Genomic DNA, 16,508 nt, shown 5'->3' with positions numbered 1-16,508 from the left:
CACACAGCCACAAAAAAGAACAAAATCATGTTATTTGCAGCAACATGGATGGAGCTGGAGGCCATAATCCTGAACAAACTGAGGAAGAAAAAAACAAATACCACATGTTTTCACTTATAAGTGAGAGCTAAACATTCAGCACACATAGACATAAACATGAGAACAGTAGACACTGTGGACTATGATGGCAGGGGGCAGGAGGGAAGAAGGGGGGAATGGGTTGAAAAACTACTTTTGGGTACTACGCTCACTATCTGGGTCCAATATATCCATATAACAGTCCTACACATGTACCCCCTATACCTAAAATAAAAGCTGAAATTTTAAAAATAAAGAAGACAGAAAGATTAAACAGACAAAGCTGAAGATCAAACCCAATTACAAACATGAAGGAAAGGCATAAAACAGAAAGGAAGCATTTTAACTGATTGACAAGATACCAAACAAAAAATCAGCCTTTTGGAACACACAAAAAACTGAGTATATAAAAAGTAATGGAAGGATAAGAAAAAGTGGGAGTTAGAGAGAAGCGAAGACAGCAGGGAGATGGAAAGTACTGGAGAAGGAAAAATGTAACAATTTAATATTAATTTGTTGAATAGGTAATCATTCAAATGGTTCAAACTTCAAAAGGTACAAAAGGATAGTGAAAATTAAGTGTGTCTCCTGCTCTTGTCCTTTCTACCTAGAGCCCTTCCTCAGAGTTATCAAATAATCTTGACTTCAGTCATTTCATGTGTATGATATATGGATATATCTATGGACTAAGTTCCCAGAAGTGGGACTGCTCAATTAAAGAACTAATTATGTTTTTAATTTGAATAGATATTGCCAGCTTTCCTGCTACAGGATTTTACTATTTTACACTACCACCAGAAGGTAGGAAAATGACAACTTCCCCCAGAATTATCAAACTTTTAGAGTTTTGCCTATTTGACAGTAAAAATTGCATTTCAATAACTTGTTTTCTTATTATCTATGAGGTTGATCATCTTCATCTTTTTATATGTACACGGGTGATTTGTATTTCTTCTATGTGTATGAACTGTCTGCTCTTGTCCTCTGACCATTTTAAAAATACATTATTTGGGCCAGGCACGGTGGCTCACGCCTGTACTTCCAGCACTTTTGGAGGCTGAGACAGGTAGATCATGAGGTCAGGAGTTCGAGACCGCCTGGCTAACATGGTGAAACCTCGCTTCTACTAAAAATGCAAAAATTAGCTGGGTGTGGTGGCGGGCAACCGTAATCCCAGCTACTTAGGAGGCTGAGGCAGGAGAATCATTTGAACCTGGGAGGCAGAGGTTGCAGTGAGCCAAGACAGCACCACTGCACTCCAGCCTGGGCGACATGAGTGAAACTCCGTCTCAAAAAAAAAAAAAAAAAAAAATATATATATATATATAAAAAAAATATAATTTGACTTTTTCTTCATTCTAAAAAGTCTTTATATAAGGTGATTATGCTTTATTTATTCTGTATTATGGGTTGCAAATTAAGATGCAATTTAAAACCATGAAGCATATTAGAATTTCTATAGCATTGCTTAATAATTAGTGTACTCTTAGCCTTCATTTTAAAATGAAAGAAGTACACTATGTCTTTTTTTCTTCTTGACTGCATAAACATAGAGCATGGAAGTGTTGTTTTCAAATATAACACTATATTTAATATATATAACTCAGCATGATTAAAGAATCCGAAGGTATTCTTCTAGTATTGGTAATGGATAATAAAAATGATAAACTATTAGTAACTGAGTATTTATTTACCAAGTTCTAGGCACTAGATTAAGCTCTGTCCATATATCATCTCACTTAATCTTCCACAAAACTTTGGCTAAGAAAACAGTACCATAAAGATGTCAATCCTTCTTAAATGAAACCAGTCAAAATTGGTTTAATTCCCACTGAAATCTCAACAATATTTTTTATAGAACTTAAGAACTAACTTTAAAATATATGTAAGAGATTAAAAGGCCAAGAAAAGCCATGACAATTCTGAAGATAAAGAGTTAATAAGTCGCAGGCTGGGAGTAGTGCTTGCCCTACTAGATATTCAGTAAGCAGATTTTGGCAAAGCCATGGTCATTTAAACTAAGTATTCTATCTTTATTACAGAGATAAAACTAAAGTAGTGGAGCTTGGAATTCAAATTCCAAGTTTTACCAACCCCAAAGTCCAAGCTCTTTACCCTGGTTTTCCCACATTTTCTCATCCAATTACCCTCCTGAAAATACATGCAATACATAGGCAAAAAGCAAACCAAAGTAATTGGCATAGAAAAAACCATAACCCTGACCACATCTGTACTGCGTATATTCCCAATGAGCTCATAAAGCACAGATCAAAACTACAGATCAAATCTTTGGCACACTAATCACATTATACCACAACAATCTCTACAAAAGTAAAATATAGTATATAACTTTATGTTTATACATAGAATGATGTTTAAATGTTTCACGTACGTAAAATGATGTCCTTGTGATCTATAGGATCAGAAGTAACTACAGTTTTAAATAGCTGGTAATACAGAGTAAATTTTGGCTTCGTATAATAGGTTATAAATTCTTTTTAACACAAGTAAGGTTGATTAAACAAGCAATAAAAGTTCCTGAAATGTATTTTCTCTTAAAGATTAAAAATATCAGTTTATATAATAACGCAAAGCAATATATGATCCTTGGCTATATCTTGATTTAAAAAAAACTATAAAGGATATTTTTCAAACAATTAGGGAAATCTAAATATAGTCTCTATATTCTATATTACTAACATGTCAGTGTTAAATTTGGGGGGTCTGATAATGTTTGGTTATGTAAGAAAGCAACTTGTTCTGTGGTGATACTGCTGATGCTTCTGAGGTAAAGTGTTATGCTGTCTGTAACTTTCAAATGGTTTTTAAAGGATATATAATACATAGCAGATATAAAGAGATTTTTATAAGTGTGCCAAAATATTATCAATCAATAAATATGAATGACCCTTGAATAAGTAACTAAATAAAAACATAGGTTTGAACTGTGAGAGGCCAATCATACAAATTTGGTTTTTTCAACCAAATGTGGATCAAAAACAGTATTCATGAGATAAGAAATGCATATATATAGAGGGCTGATGTTTTATATTCTTCAGTTTTACAGGGCCAACTATGAGACTTGAGTATGCAAGGACTGGCCAATTTTCCATGTATACCAATAACTGTATAGGTAAAGGGTGTACAGATGTTCATTGTATCATATTTTCAACTATTGTATAGATTTAAAAGTTTTTAAAATAAAATGCTGGGGGAAATGTTACTTTAATCATAGCAACAAGGAATAAAATTCTACCACAAGTTGGGCATGGTGGCTGGTGCCTGTAATCCCAGCTACTCAGGAGGCTGAGGCAGGAGGATCACTTAAGCCCAGAAGTTCAAGACCAGCCAGGGCAATATATAAAGACCATGTCTCTAAAAATGATAATACTTCTACCACAAACCATGATCTTATGGTATGTGGCTTAAAATTCATCTATTTTACTATTCTTCAATAAATGTATCCAAAATTCCCCATACCGGCAAATATGTTTCATTTGTTGAAGCATCCCCAGAAACACCTGTAGCAACAGGACCTTGCTTCTTTGCTTCTCTGTCACCCAGCATGACCTCAATGGTCTCAGCAAGGGCTTCGTTCACAAAATGGTTAATCACGTCTGAGTTCACAGGAACACCAGCATCGACAAAAAGCTGGAGGGTGCCACTGCTTGTTCCTTCCACTAAAAGTAAAAAAAAAATCAGAATGAGTGGGCAAGAAACAAGTTTGCAATTCAAACTTTCATTATTATTATTATTATTATTATTATTATTATTATTACTTTTCTTGAGATGGAGTCTCACTCTGTCACCCAGGATGGAGTGCAGTGATATGATCTTGGCTCACTGCAACTGCCACCTCCCAGGTTCAAGCGATTCTCCTGCCTCAGCCTCCTGAACAGCTGGGACTACAGGCATGTGCTACCATGCCTGGCTAATTTTTGTATTTTTAGTAGAGATGGGGGTTTCGCCATGTTGGCCAGGCTGGTCTTGAACTCCTGACATCAAGTGATCTACCTGCCTCGGCCTCCCAAAGTGCTGGGATTATAGACGACAGCCACCACGCCTGGACCAAACTTTCATTCTTAAAAGTTCAGAGATGCCAATATATGTGTATGGAGGTGAGTGGTGGAGGGTGGAAAGAGGAATAAAAATGAAAATACAAACATATCTACTTATGAAAAAGACTAAGTGGACAACTTACATAACAAATATTCTCTGTAAATAAAAAAAAAAGGGAGACGAAAATTTACTTAGGTGGCCTCTTCTCTACTACTATAGAATTTAGTGATAAAAATGGGCACATTAAATGCCCTCATCTGAATACAACTCACATTTCCAAGAGTATAACAAGAGGAAACTCTGTGACAGATCTCAACTAAAACAAAAGAATGCACTAAATATGAAGGCAAATCTCCCTTCCTTCTAGTTCCAGATACATCAGTTAGTAACATCTACTGCAGTTGAGGTGCTTGTTATCATATGTCCTATAGGTATATTAATTTCTGAATGGGTTGTACTTTTCACTTACATTAATGTACATCAAATTAAGTAAAACTTCCTGAATAGACTTTACTTGACTTAAAGTAGTGATATTTATAAAGCTCCATGTGGAAAATAAGTGGATACTAATCTGTACAACCTGATGGAGATGTGACCTCATCAAAGAGTACTCCTTAAGTAATACAACTATAGTAACAATATCCAGAATTCCCTAAAAAGTGGGTAGAAGTGTAGTGGGATCACTTGTTGATGGGGTAAGTAACAGCAATTTGCTCTTGAGTTACCAGAGCAGAGACTATCACGATCCCAAATTTATATTCAACAATATATGTTGATACATCTCCTTTTTAGTTTCCATAATTCACTCTTTGAGCATGGCCAAAAATCAGAACATCTTTTTTATAAGGCCTAAAATCCCTACCCAGACACTGGCAAAACAAAAGCAAACACCAATCTTTTACAGGGAAGAAAACAGGATCTAAATAACCAATTTGTAAATTGTCTGATTTTCACCAGGAAAACAATTTTCTCATAAATTTGTTGTTCATTTTTGTCCTTCCCTCAAAGATGAGATGATAAAGAAAACCAGGATAGTAACAACAGAAGGCATGTGAGCTATGCTAAACAGGAGAAATTAACCAAATGCAACAATAAACTCTATGAAGCTGGGATATAGGGTATGGCTGAGTGGGGAATGAAGAAGAGTAAAGCAAAGAAAATAGAGCAAATAATAACTCCAAGGCTTTAGAGATTATGCGTGCTGGGAGAATTGTGATATCAAAAATGAGAAGCATTTTAGACATACTAAGGATGAGATGCCAGGGGAGCATCAAGCAGAATATTCACCAACCAGCAGAACTGCAAGTTGTCGGCCCAAATACATGGCTTAGGGTTCATCAACTGACACAGGATAACTAATGTCAGGAGGAAACTGGAAAAAACAGAAAAGAGGGCAAAGCATGGGAACTAGTGAAATAAATGTATTCAAGTAGCAGAAAATAAAATGAGAAAATGAAGGTCTTAAAGAAGTTAAAAAAAAAAAAAAAAAAAAAAACAAGAGGAAGAATAACAGAATGAAGTTTAAGAAGCCAACACCAGGAGAAGAGTTTAAGAATCAGAGATGGTCAATAGTGCCTATGCTTGAGCCATCCACTAAAACAAGGATTTGAAAAAGGATTTGAAGCATTTTTGACAAGCAAATGCTGTGAGAAAGGAGTTTCCTGAAGGAGAGGGCAAAAGAAGGCCAACCCATAAGGACTAAAGAGGAAGTGGGTAATGAGAAATTAAAGTGGTGAATATAGACTCTGAAGTCTAGGATTCGGGCTGTTAAAGGATAGTCTACGAGGGAGAAAGAATAGCTTATCCTGAGGCTGGAAAGAAGAAAAAAGTAGAGATAATGGTAAACAGGAATGAAAAAAAAAAAAAAAAAATAACAAAGTTAGAAAAACTTTCACTATCCGATTTCAAGTCTTACTATTAAATTACAGTAATCAATAAGTATGGTATTAGTATAACTTGCAGGTGAATGGGATAGGATACAAAGCCCAAAAACAAGATACACACATACATAACCAACTGATGCTCAACCAAGGTGTTAAGGTAGTTCAATGGAGTAAGGATAATCTTTTCAACAAATGATACTAGAACCGCTGGATATCCATATGCCAAAAAACACCCAAACAAAAAAGAACTTGATCCTTACTTCACACCATAAAACTTAACTCAAAATAAACTAAAACCTAAATGTGTAATCTAAAACCATACATCTTCTAGAAGAAAACATAGAAAACTATCTTAGTGATCTTGGGTTAGCAAAGATTTTTTAAAAACAGCATGCAAAAATCCCTACAAACTACTAGAAAAAGCCTGATAAATTAGTCTTCTTCAAAATCAATCTTTTTGTCTTCAAAATATAATGCTGAGAAAACAAAAAGGCAAAACACAAAGTAGAAGAAAATATTTACAAAACATATTCAATGAAGGACTTGTATCCAGAATAGATAAAATACTTCATACTCAGTAATATGAAGACACAACTCAAACTTAAAAATGGTCAAAAGATTTAAAAAGATTTCACCAAAGTAAATATACAGATGGCAAATAAACACATTAAAAAGTTGTACATCATTAGTAATTATACTACTCAGTTATTAGTAGTTAGGGAAATACCTCCACATATGTTCAGAAATGGCAAGAATTATAAACACTGACAACACCAAGTCACCAAGTGTTGGGGAGGATGTGGAGCAACTAAAGTCGCATACACTGCTGGGTGGAATGCAAAATAGTATACTCACTTTTGGAAATGTTTAGCAGTTTCTTATAAAGTTAAACATTTACTTATCATATGACCAAGCAAAATTAAAAGATTTCTACGCAAACATTTGCTTACAAATGTTCGTAGCAGCTTTATTCATAATAGCCAAAAACTGAAAAGACTATGAACGTCCATCAACTGGTAAATGGATTGACAAATTATGGTATATCTATACATTATAGTATTACTACATGCAATAGCATGATTGTCAAAATATTGTGCTAATAAAAGAAGCCAGCCAACAACGGGCTACATATTGCATGATTACATATGTATGAAATTCTAGAAAAGGTAAAAATACAGTAATAGAAAGCAGGTCAGTGTTGTTTGAGGCCAGTGGGCATGAGTGAGGTTTAGGAATTAACTGCAATATAGCATAACGAAGCTTTTGGAGAAGACAGAAATGTTTTTCTATCTCATGATTATGTGGCTAATATATAGCTGTGTGAACTTGTCAAAACTTGTCAAACTGGGCCAGGTGCAGTGACTCACTCTTGTAATCCCAGTGCTTTTGGAGGCTGAGGCAGGAGGACCACTTGAGGCCAGGAGTTTGAGATTAGCCTGGGCAATATAGCAAGACCCCATCTCTACAAAATGTACTGATTGATTGATTGAGATAGAGTCTCACTTTATTGCCCAGGCTGGAGTGCAGTGACGTGATCTTGGCTCACTGCAACCTCCACCTCCTGGGTTCAAGAAATTCTCCTGTCTCAGGTTCCGGAGTAGCTGGAATTATAGGTGTGTGCCACCATACCCAGCTGATTTTTGTATTTTTCATAGAGACAGGGTTTCACCATATTGGCCAGGCTGATCTTGAACTCCTCACCTCAGGTGATCTGCCCTCCTTGGCCTACCAAAGTGCTGGGATTACAGGCGTGAGCCACTGTGCCTGGCCCCAAAATTATTTTTAGCTGGGCATGGTGGTGCATACCTATGGTCCTAATTACTTGGGAGGCTGAGGCAGGAGAGTTGCTTGAGCCCAGGAGTTAGAGGTTACAGTGGGTTATGATCATGTCACTGCAGTCCAGGCTCTAGCCTAGATGACAGAAGGAGACCCTGGCTCTAATTAAAACAAACAAACAAAAAACTTGTCAAACTGTACACTTAGAAGTGGTGACTTTTATGGCAAGTAAACTTACCTCAAAAAAACAAGAAGGAGGTGGAAAGGAAGAAAAATATGAGGAAGAGGGAGAAGGAAAAAATGGGGAAGAGAAGGGGGAGAAGAAAAGGAAAAGGGGGAAGGAGAAAAAGAAGAGGAAGAAAAGAAAAAAAATGGAGAAGAGAAAGGGGGAGAAGAAGAGGGAAGGAGGGAAGGAAAAAAAGAATGGCATAGGCTCCATAAAGAAAGGCTCATTTTAACCATTCAATGAATAATTAAACTCTTGTTGGGTTTCAGGCAAGGACTAGGCACAAAAGGAGAAACATCCTTAAATCCTAAGTAATTTATAATCTAAAGGGTGAGACAGATATGGAAACCAACTTTAATATAATCTGATAATTACTATAACAAAAATATGTACAAAGTACTATGGGGATAACAGAGATTTGGGGTGGGAGGTATGAAGAGTGGTTTAATAATCTGAAAGCTGCAATATGAAATAAGAGGATGAGAGAGAACTAACCATCACCAAAGAAGTACTAGGAAGTAAGGTTAGAAGAACTTACCTTTTGTTACTGGAGAATTTACTTGACCTCTGGAATATATAAATCCACAATGAACTAAAGCTTTTGTCTTTTAATAAAAACAAAAAAGATTCCATTTCACTTACCAATGTCAGAAGTCAGTGGGTTACTTGTCTCACTGACTGAAACACTGATATTAGGTGCAATCTGTTGCTGGATTGGAAAGAGCCCAGAGATAATTCTTGACATTATTTCTTGCTCTACCCTGAGGGGATGGTGGGGTAGATAAAAGTTAAGATTCCTCAATTTGATTGAAATGTAAAAAATGTCAGACGTACCACCCTTAAAAATAACCTTTATCAATGTCACAAACGTGTTGGTGTGAAAGCAGTCATTCTGAAAGTTAAATCTAGAAGAAAAAAAATAAAATGGGCTGGGCATCATGGCGCACACCTGTAATCTCAGCACTTTGGGAGGCCACGTTGGGCAGATTGCTTGAGCTCAGGAGTTCAAGATCATCCTGGGAAACAGGGCAAAACACTGTCTCTACAAAAAATACAAAAATTAGCTGGGCATGGTGGTACGTGCCTGTAGTCCCAGCTGCTCAGAAGGCTGAGGTGAGAGGATGGCTTGAGCCCAGGAGGTCGAGGCTGCAGTGAGCCATGATCACACTATGCACTACAGCCTAGGCAATAGAGTGAGACTCTGTCTCAAAAAAAAAAAAAAAAAAAGTGCCTCTGAAGAAGATAAACCACAGTAAACAGAATCTCCTTGTGGGAGAGAGTTTACGAAATCAAATTAAAATCTTCCAGATTAGTCTAATGAAAAGCTTAAAAGAACTCCTAAACTCAAAATAAGACTTGGACCAATGACTATCTGGCATATCATGTACCTAAACTGTTTGATTTCCACTCTGAGCGCACACATAAAAACCATGTAAGATCAGAGCTAGAAAAGAAGTCTAGCTGCCCTCTCTTCAAGGCAATACACATATAGGCTATATTATAGGTAGTTTTCCTCTTAAAATGTAAAGAAAAAATCTATTTCCAAGGTCATCTTCAGGAAGGAAAAGGGGAACAGGAGGCTTCTAGAACATTTCTTTAGTGCAACTAATAGACTTCTTAAAAATTATTATATAAATAATAGGCATTCATTGTAGAAAATTTAGAAAATATCTAAGAGTTTAAAAAATTGATAAAGCTTGCCTATAATCCTAGGTTCAGGGACAAACACAGTCAATTTGGTATACATGCTTTATCAAACTTTTGTTTTATGCACACATTTTTGTTTTGTTTTGCTTTGTTTTGAGACAGAGTCTCACTCTTTCACCCAGTCTGGAGTACAGTGGCGCAGTCTCAGCTCACTGCAACGTCCACCTCTCAGTCTGGAGGTTCTCCTGTCTCAGTCTCCCGAGTAGCTGAGACCACAGGTGTGCGCCATCGCACCTGTCTAATTTTTGTATTTTGTTTTTTCAGTAGTGACGGGGTTTCACCATGTTTGTCAGGCTGGTCTCGAACTCCTGACCACAGGTGACCCACTCGCCTTGGCCTCTGGAAGTGCTGGGATTACAGGCGTGAGCCACTGCACCGGCTATATACTTACTTTTGAGTAAAGTCTTGTAAACTGGGGTTACATTGTTAGTATCCTGCTTTGTTTATATGCCAGTACATTATTAATATCTTTTTATATCACTAAATTTATTCTAAACCTAATTTTCATAATTATATTAATATTCAGCCGTTTTACTTATTCCATAACTTCCTTAAGATTTCTTACAAGTAAAAATACAAAGAATAGAGTTCATTTCATATTCATATGTAACAAGTTACATTTGTTATTGTAATATGTAACAACAGTAACATATTACAACTTGTTGTTATCAGAATGTAACAAACCTGAACAGTGCCTTTTTTGTAGTGCTAGGTATTATATGGCCTAGTATAGCAGTCCCAACCTTTTTGGCATCAGGGATTGGTTTTGTGGAAGACAATTTTTCCACAGACCAGGGCAGGGGTGATGGGGTAGGGGGTGGGGGCATGGATTTGGGATGAAACTGTTTCAGCTCAGATCATCAGGCATTAGATTCTCATAGGGAGCATGCAACCTAGATCCCTCGCATGCACAGTTTACAATAGGGTTGGTGCTTCTATGAAATCTAATGCCATGGCTGATCTGACAGGAGGTGGAGCTCAGGCAGTAATGCTCACTCACCTGCTGCTCACCTCCTGCTGTGCAGCTTAGTTCCCTAGTTTCTGACAGGCCACAGACCGGTACTGGTTCGTGGCCCTGGGGTTGGGGATCCCTGGCCTAGTAGCAAACCATAATTACTTCCTTAGGATAAGTTTCTGGAAATGAATCACTGGATTAAAGAAATGTACATTTTTTAAGGTTTCCTAATAGTCTACTTTGCCAGAGTAGACAGACCGAGTACAAATATTCAAGGACAAAAACAATATCTCCAACAATAGTTAAGCCCTCAGCATTGTATCAAACACTTTCCAGTGACTGAAGCAAAGAAAGTTTAATAAACAAAAGAAGACAAGGAATACTTTCAATCACAATTTAATACTTTCCATTTATATTTGCTACTATGGTTCTATTCACACCAAAAACATTGTAAACTTACCATTGAATTAAGCTATTTTCCAATGTTTCTTTTCTCTCAATTACTTTATCCAGAATATTGGCAGTGGGCTGAAAAGTAGAAGCAACTGGCGGAAATGGAGGACCATTATATTTTGTAGAATCAGCTTTAACACTTCTGTTAAACTCCAGAATTGGTTCAAAGTCTGGAATTTCATCACATTTTTCCTCTTCCTAGTAGTAACAAAACCAAAACTATTATATTCATGTATTTGTTCAACACTTACTGAGTACCAAATATAGGCAAGGAACTAGGTGAATTAAGAAACACTTCAAAGTTAACCAACAGCATTTCTATTTAGGTGGTATCACATTAATTATAATATACACATTAGTCATACATATCATATTGAGCAACCCTTAACTACACAATCAGTTTGTCTTTTTAGAACCCAATATTCATTTTATGCAATCATAAAATAAACTAGAAAATATAATTATTCCTGCATAAAACACTATTACTTCTCTCAAGAAATGTATGAACTTAATAATTATCATTAAAAAACTGATGCTTCCTGATATGGTTTGGATATTTGTCCCCTCCAAATCTCATGTTGAAGTGTGATCCCTAGTGTTGGAGATGGGGGCCGATCTCTCATGAATTGCTTGGTGCCCTCCCCATGGTAATAAGTTAGTTTGTGAGAGAGCTGGTTGTTTAAAGGAGACTGGCACATCCTCCCCTCTCTTTTGCTCCCTCTCTTGCTTTGTGACACATCTGGACCCTCACAGCCTTCTACCTGAGTAAAAGCTTCCTGAGGTCCTGACCAGAAGTAGTTGCTGGCACCATGCTTCTTTTACAGCCTGCAGAGCCATGAGCCAATTAAATCTCTTCACTTTTTTTTTTTTTTTTTTTTTTAAGACATAGTTTCACTCTTGTCACCCAGGCTGGAGTCCAATGGTACCATCTCAGCTCACTGCAACCTCTACCTCCTGGGCTCAAGCAATTATCCTGTCTTGGCCTCCCGAGATCTGGGATGACAGGCGCCCACCACTATGCCCGGCTAATTTTTGTATTTTTTGGTAGAGACAGGGTTTCACCATGTTGGCCAGGCTGGTCCTGAACTCTTGACCTCAGGTAATTCACCTGCCTCGGCCTTCCAAAGTGCTGGGATTACAGGCATGAGCCACTGGCCTTAAATCATTTTTCTTTATAAATTACCCAGTAATTCCTTTACAACAATGCAAAATGGACTAATACACTACCAAAATCACTATTTGCTCTTATATAACTTACAATTTACATTTAAATATGCAATTAGGTCAGTCATCTTACAAATTATTTGCATTACCACATCATAATCAATAGAGTTATTTCTGGAATTGTTAAATTTTTTATTACAAAATATATCATATGTGTTTAAAAGTAAACAGGGTCCATGTACTGTATCTGTTACATAAATAACATGAATTGCATTTATCTGCTCCCCAACTTTAACAATTATCAACTTATGATCAATCTTGTCTCATCTAGCCACTTTCGCCTTCACATATCATTTTGAAGCAAATCACAGATATCACATCACTTTATCTATAAATAATTCAATCAAAAACACTTTGGGTCTCTCTAAATACTACAACTCAGTAATATTATTCCATTGAAAAATGAAGTCCACAGCTAATAAATGGCAGAGCTACTACAGGAACACTTGTCTTTGAATGCTAAATCCTCTCCTACTTCTATAACCATTTCTTTCACTTGTATATTGCATAAACAATTACCAAGTACCTTTGCTAGGCATTAGGAATATAAAAATGAATAAGGTCCCTGCCTTCAAAATTATCATGTGGCACTCACATAAGAAAAGATACATCGGGGAGCAAATAACATTAATATACTGCACACCTCTGCATATTCTAAAATTGGATTTCATTTTATGATTAACAGAACTGATCTTAGCTCTAAAAGTCAAAGAAACATGATCAAATGTCTTCTTTAAAGTCTAATGACATAATAGTCAAGTAGTTTCAATGCTCTATGATCTTTTCTCCCATCCTTTATAATTTACTTCTGCCTATTTTTCCCTCTGTTTCATTATTTCTATCATTTCTATAACTCTTCCTTCCATATGGGATATTCCTTTGGATTGTAGATTCCTCACAACTTTTTTCTCAATATTAATTAACTGGTCACTTCACCACAAATCCAAAAATCAAAATAGATAAACGTAATAGAATGAAAAAAAAGACAAACTGGAGGAAAAGAAGCCAAAGGAAGTGGAAAGAAAGAAGAAAGCAAGAAACTAGATAGACAAAATCTAGGTGGGAAACGGCAGATAATCATGAAGGCAGATAGGTGATACAGACGAAAGACATTCTAGAATAACAACTTTATAATTTTTAAAATAAAAGTATATTTAACTCAAAAGTAAAAGAAAGTATCTCAAAGCACTGTAACATGATATTGATAGTTCAAAGACAGTCAACAACCTGGAAACATACTGGTAGAAAAATAATTTCTCATGGTTTCTAAGGTTTGTTACCTGTACGACATCGATTATTTCATCAAAGTTAGTTCCTGGAAACTTCACCTCTTCTTCATCTACCTTCATAATTTCTGGAGTCTAAGAAAGCATTTTCAGAAAGTGTTTGTTGTGCTTAACACTTTTAAAATTTATAAGTTATCATATTTCCACCTATAGTATAAGCTTATAATTACATGGTCCTTTTTTATCATTTTAATACCCTATTCAGAATTGATTTAATTAGTAAATGAAATCCAAGCTAGTCCCCAAGCCATTAGGTCAACGTTTCAATAGCTTTAAAAAATTAATCAGCTATTTTTCTGTAAAGGACTCCATCAGCAATATCACTTAATTGGTCAACAGGTTGATATAATTGAGACTTCTCTTCTAGAATTAAGATAAAGAAAAGTGTTTACATGTGTAGATATCTAAGTATAAACAAACACAAACTCACACAAAGACAGATACAGAATCAAATAATTCAGGAAAAAAAACCAAAATAGTCATTTTACAAATCTAACCTTTAGGCCTCATTATATAAAATATAGTCATGCAATAGCCTTTTACTGAGAGCAGAATGATAAACAGTCTAAAAATTTATTACTTGTTATCACAGAAGTTTCAATAAACAGAAGGCTAAAAAAATTACTGATGAAAAAATTCAATTAAGCACAAATGTCACTTAGGGTCAGTTCCATTTCATTACTTGTGATCATGAAAGATTGCTGGTGTTGCCTCTCCTTTTAAAACTGTATCCTCGGCCAAATTTGCTTACAATAAACAAAATAAATAAACTTAACTGGGGTAAGTTACAGTGCTATTTTGCTGTGTAGTAAAGCCATAACTTCATTATTCAAAAGCAAATAAATACCAGAAAGAAATGCATATTTTTGTATCATGTCAACAGTAGGGTAACAAGGTAACATTCCAAAATATAAACTCCACCTGTCACTATAAAATTCACACTTAGAAAATCTATAATTCCCATGTAAATCAAAGATTCATCACCAAAGAGACAGAAATTCTTTCTTCACATGAGAGTTTCACAACTTAAATTACCAAAAAGTTTACACTAAAGATTATCACTTTCCAAATAGTTACAAATGTGAGGATCTGAAACAAACAAGTTCATAAACAACTCAAAATTTGTTTTGGGCTGGTGTGGTGGCTCACGCCTGTAATCCCAGAACTTGGGAGGCCGAGGCAGAGGGATCACTTGAAGTCAGGAGTTCAAGACCAGCCTGGCCAACATGGTCAAACCCTGTCTCCACTGAAAATACAAAAATGAGCTGGGCATGGTGGCAGGCACCTGTAATACCAGCTCTGAGGCAGAAGAATTGGTTGAACCCAGGAGGTGGAGGTTGCAGTGAGCCGAGATCTCACCACTGCACTCTAGACTGGGCAACAGAGCAAGACTCTGTCTAAACAAACAAAAAAAAAAATTGTTTTGAATCTTTCCCTCAAAATATAAATTATTATAATAAGTTATCATTATGATAAAAGGCTTTAAACAGAGTAACATTAGCTAAAATCTACAGTCAGACATTACATTACTCAAAATAATATGATAAAATTCTAAAACATACCTTTATCCAAGCTTGCACAGGAGGAAGAGATGCTTCTTTGGGACTAGACAGAGGTGAACCGACATCAGTGCTACCATTTGAAATGCTGTCAATATCTACACTGGGTAATACCTACAACAAAATACAACATTCAGTTTTCTGTTTATCATTTTTACTCAAATACTTTTATAAGTATGTATATATACATGTACATGTATGTGTGTGTATATATATACATACACATAAAAACAAAGCATGCCCTTTAAGTTTTTATTGTGAAGCCAATGGATAACAAAATTTTTAAATTATGAAAGCATATTTTATAAAATATGAAAAAAAGAAAAACACAAAATTCTATCTGAAGATAACTTCATTTTCACTATTCCCTTTGTCTTTTACTATCTACTTATATGTAACTAAAATTTAAAATAGTTTTCATTCTTGATTTTTCATTGTGATTACAATGAAGAACCATAAACACTTATCATGCTTTTGTATAGACTTCATAATTATATTTTTAAATGACTATATAACATTTCAACAAACATGTCTTAATTATTTAATTATGTTTCAATTAGAAAAATTTAGAAAATTTCCAGTTTTTCCACTATTTTATATATATATCACTACAAAAAAAACTTACACACACACAATCTTCTTCCTAAACTCTAAACTCTAAATTAATTCACTATGCTAGATAGCCAGATATTGGATTAACTTTCTGGGCCACAGGACACGAATACTTAAGATTCTTGGAAGTACTGGTGAAATGTAATCCTAACAACCTCTATTTACATCATCGAAAACATAATTAATTCTAAGTTTTACCCAACCCTCACCAAAATTAGATAATATGATTGTTTCAGCAATAACAGTTTTTAAATGGATGCATATTACTGTTATTTTAATTTGCATTATCTTGGTTACTGGCAAAATTTATTTAGTTTGCTTGCTGATAAACTGTACTTCCTCTTTTGTAGAGTCTTATTCATGTCCTTTGAACATTTCTAGACTTGGATCTGTGTTTTCTTATTAATTTATGGAGATCTTTATATTTAAAAATTAATGCTTTACTAGCATCTTCCTTTCTTTTTTTTTTTTTTTTTTTCAGACGGAGTCTCGCTCTGTCGCCCAGGCTGGAGTGCAGTGGCCGGATCTCAGCTCACTGCAAGCTCCGCCTCTCCAGTTTACGCCATTCTCCTGCCTCAGCCTCCCGAGTAGCTGGGACTACAGATGCCCGCCACCTCGCCCGGCTAGTTTTTTGTATTTTTTAGTAGAGATGGGGTTTCACCGTGTTAGCCAGGGTGGTCTCGATCTCCT

General features: G+C 35.7%; 1 protein-coding gene across 12 annotated transcripts in view; it reads right to left on the bottom strand.

Moving 5' to 3' along the window:
* The window catches only part of KIAA0586, a 123,213-nt gene that overhangs the window by 61,270 nt on the left and 45,435 nt on the right, over positions 1-16,508 (bottom strand). For all 12 annotated transcript variants that reach the window (XR_001446278.3, XR_003731596.2, XR_013396284.1 and 9 more), the window contains 5 exons: positions 15,210-15,320; positions 13,642-13,722; positions 11,145-11,335; positions 8,665-8,783; positions 3,559-3,758 (listed from right to left, as the gene is read on the bottom strand). Coding sequence is in view for 8 of the 12 variants with exons in the window: in XM_077941070.1 (XP_077797196.1) it covers positions 3,559-3,758; positions 8,665-8,783; positions 11,145-11,335; positions 13,642-13,722; positions 15,210-15,320 (702 nt within the window). In the remaining 4 variants the exon portion in view is untranslated. The remainder of the gene's footprint in view (positions 1-3,558; positions 3,759-8,664; positions 8,784-11,144; positions 11,336-13,641; positions 13,723-15,209; positions 15,321-16,508) is intronic.

The sequence above is a fragment of the Macaca mulatta genome, chromosome 7 (genome assembly GCF_049350105.2).
Source record: "Macaca mulatta isolate MMU2019108-1 chromosome 7, T2T-MMU8v2.0, whole genome shotgun sequence".
In the NCBI taxonomy this organism is placed as follows: Eukaryota; Metazoa; Chordata; class Mammalia; order Primates; family Cercopithecidae; genus Macaca; species Macaca mulatta.
This window is presented reverse-complemented; position numbering and strand designations above follow the sequence as displayed.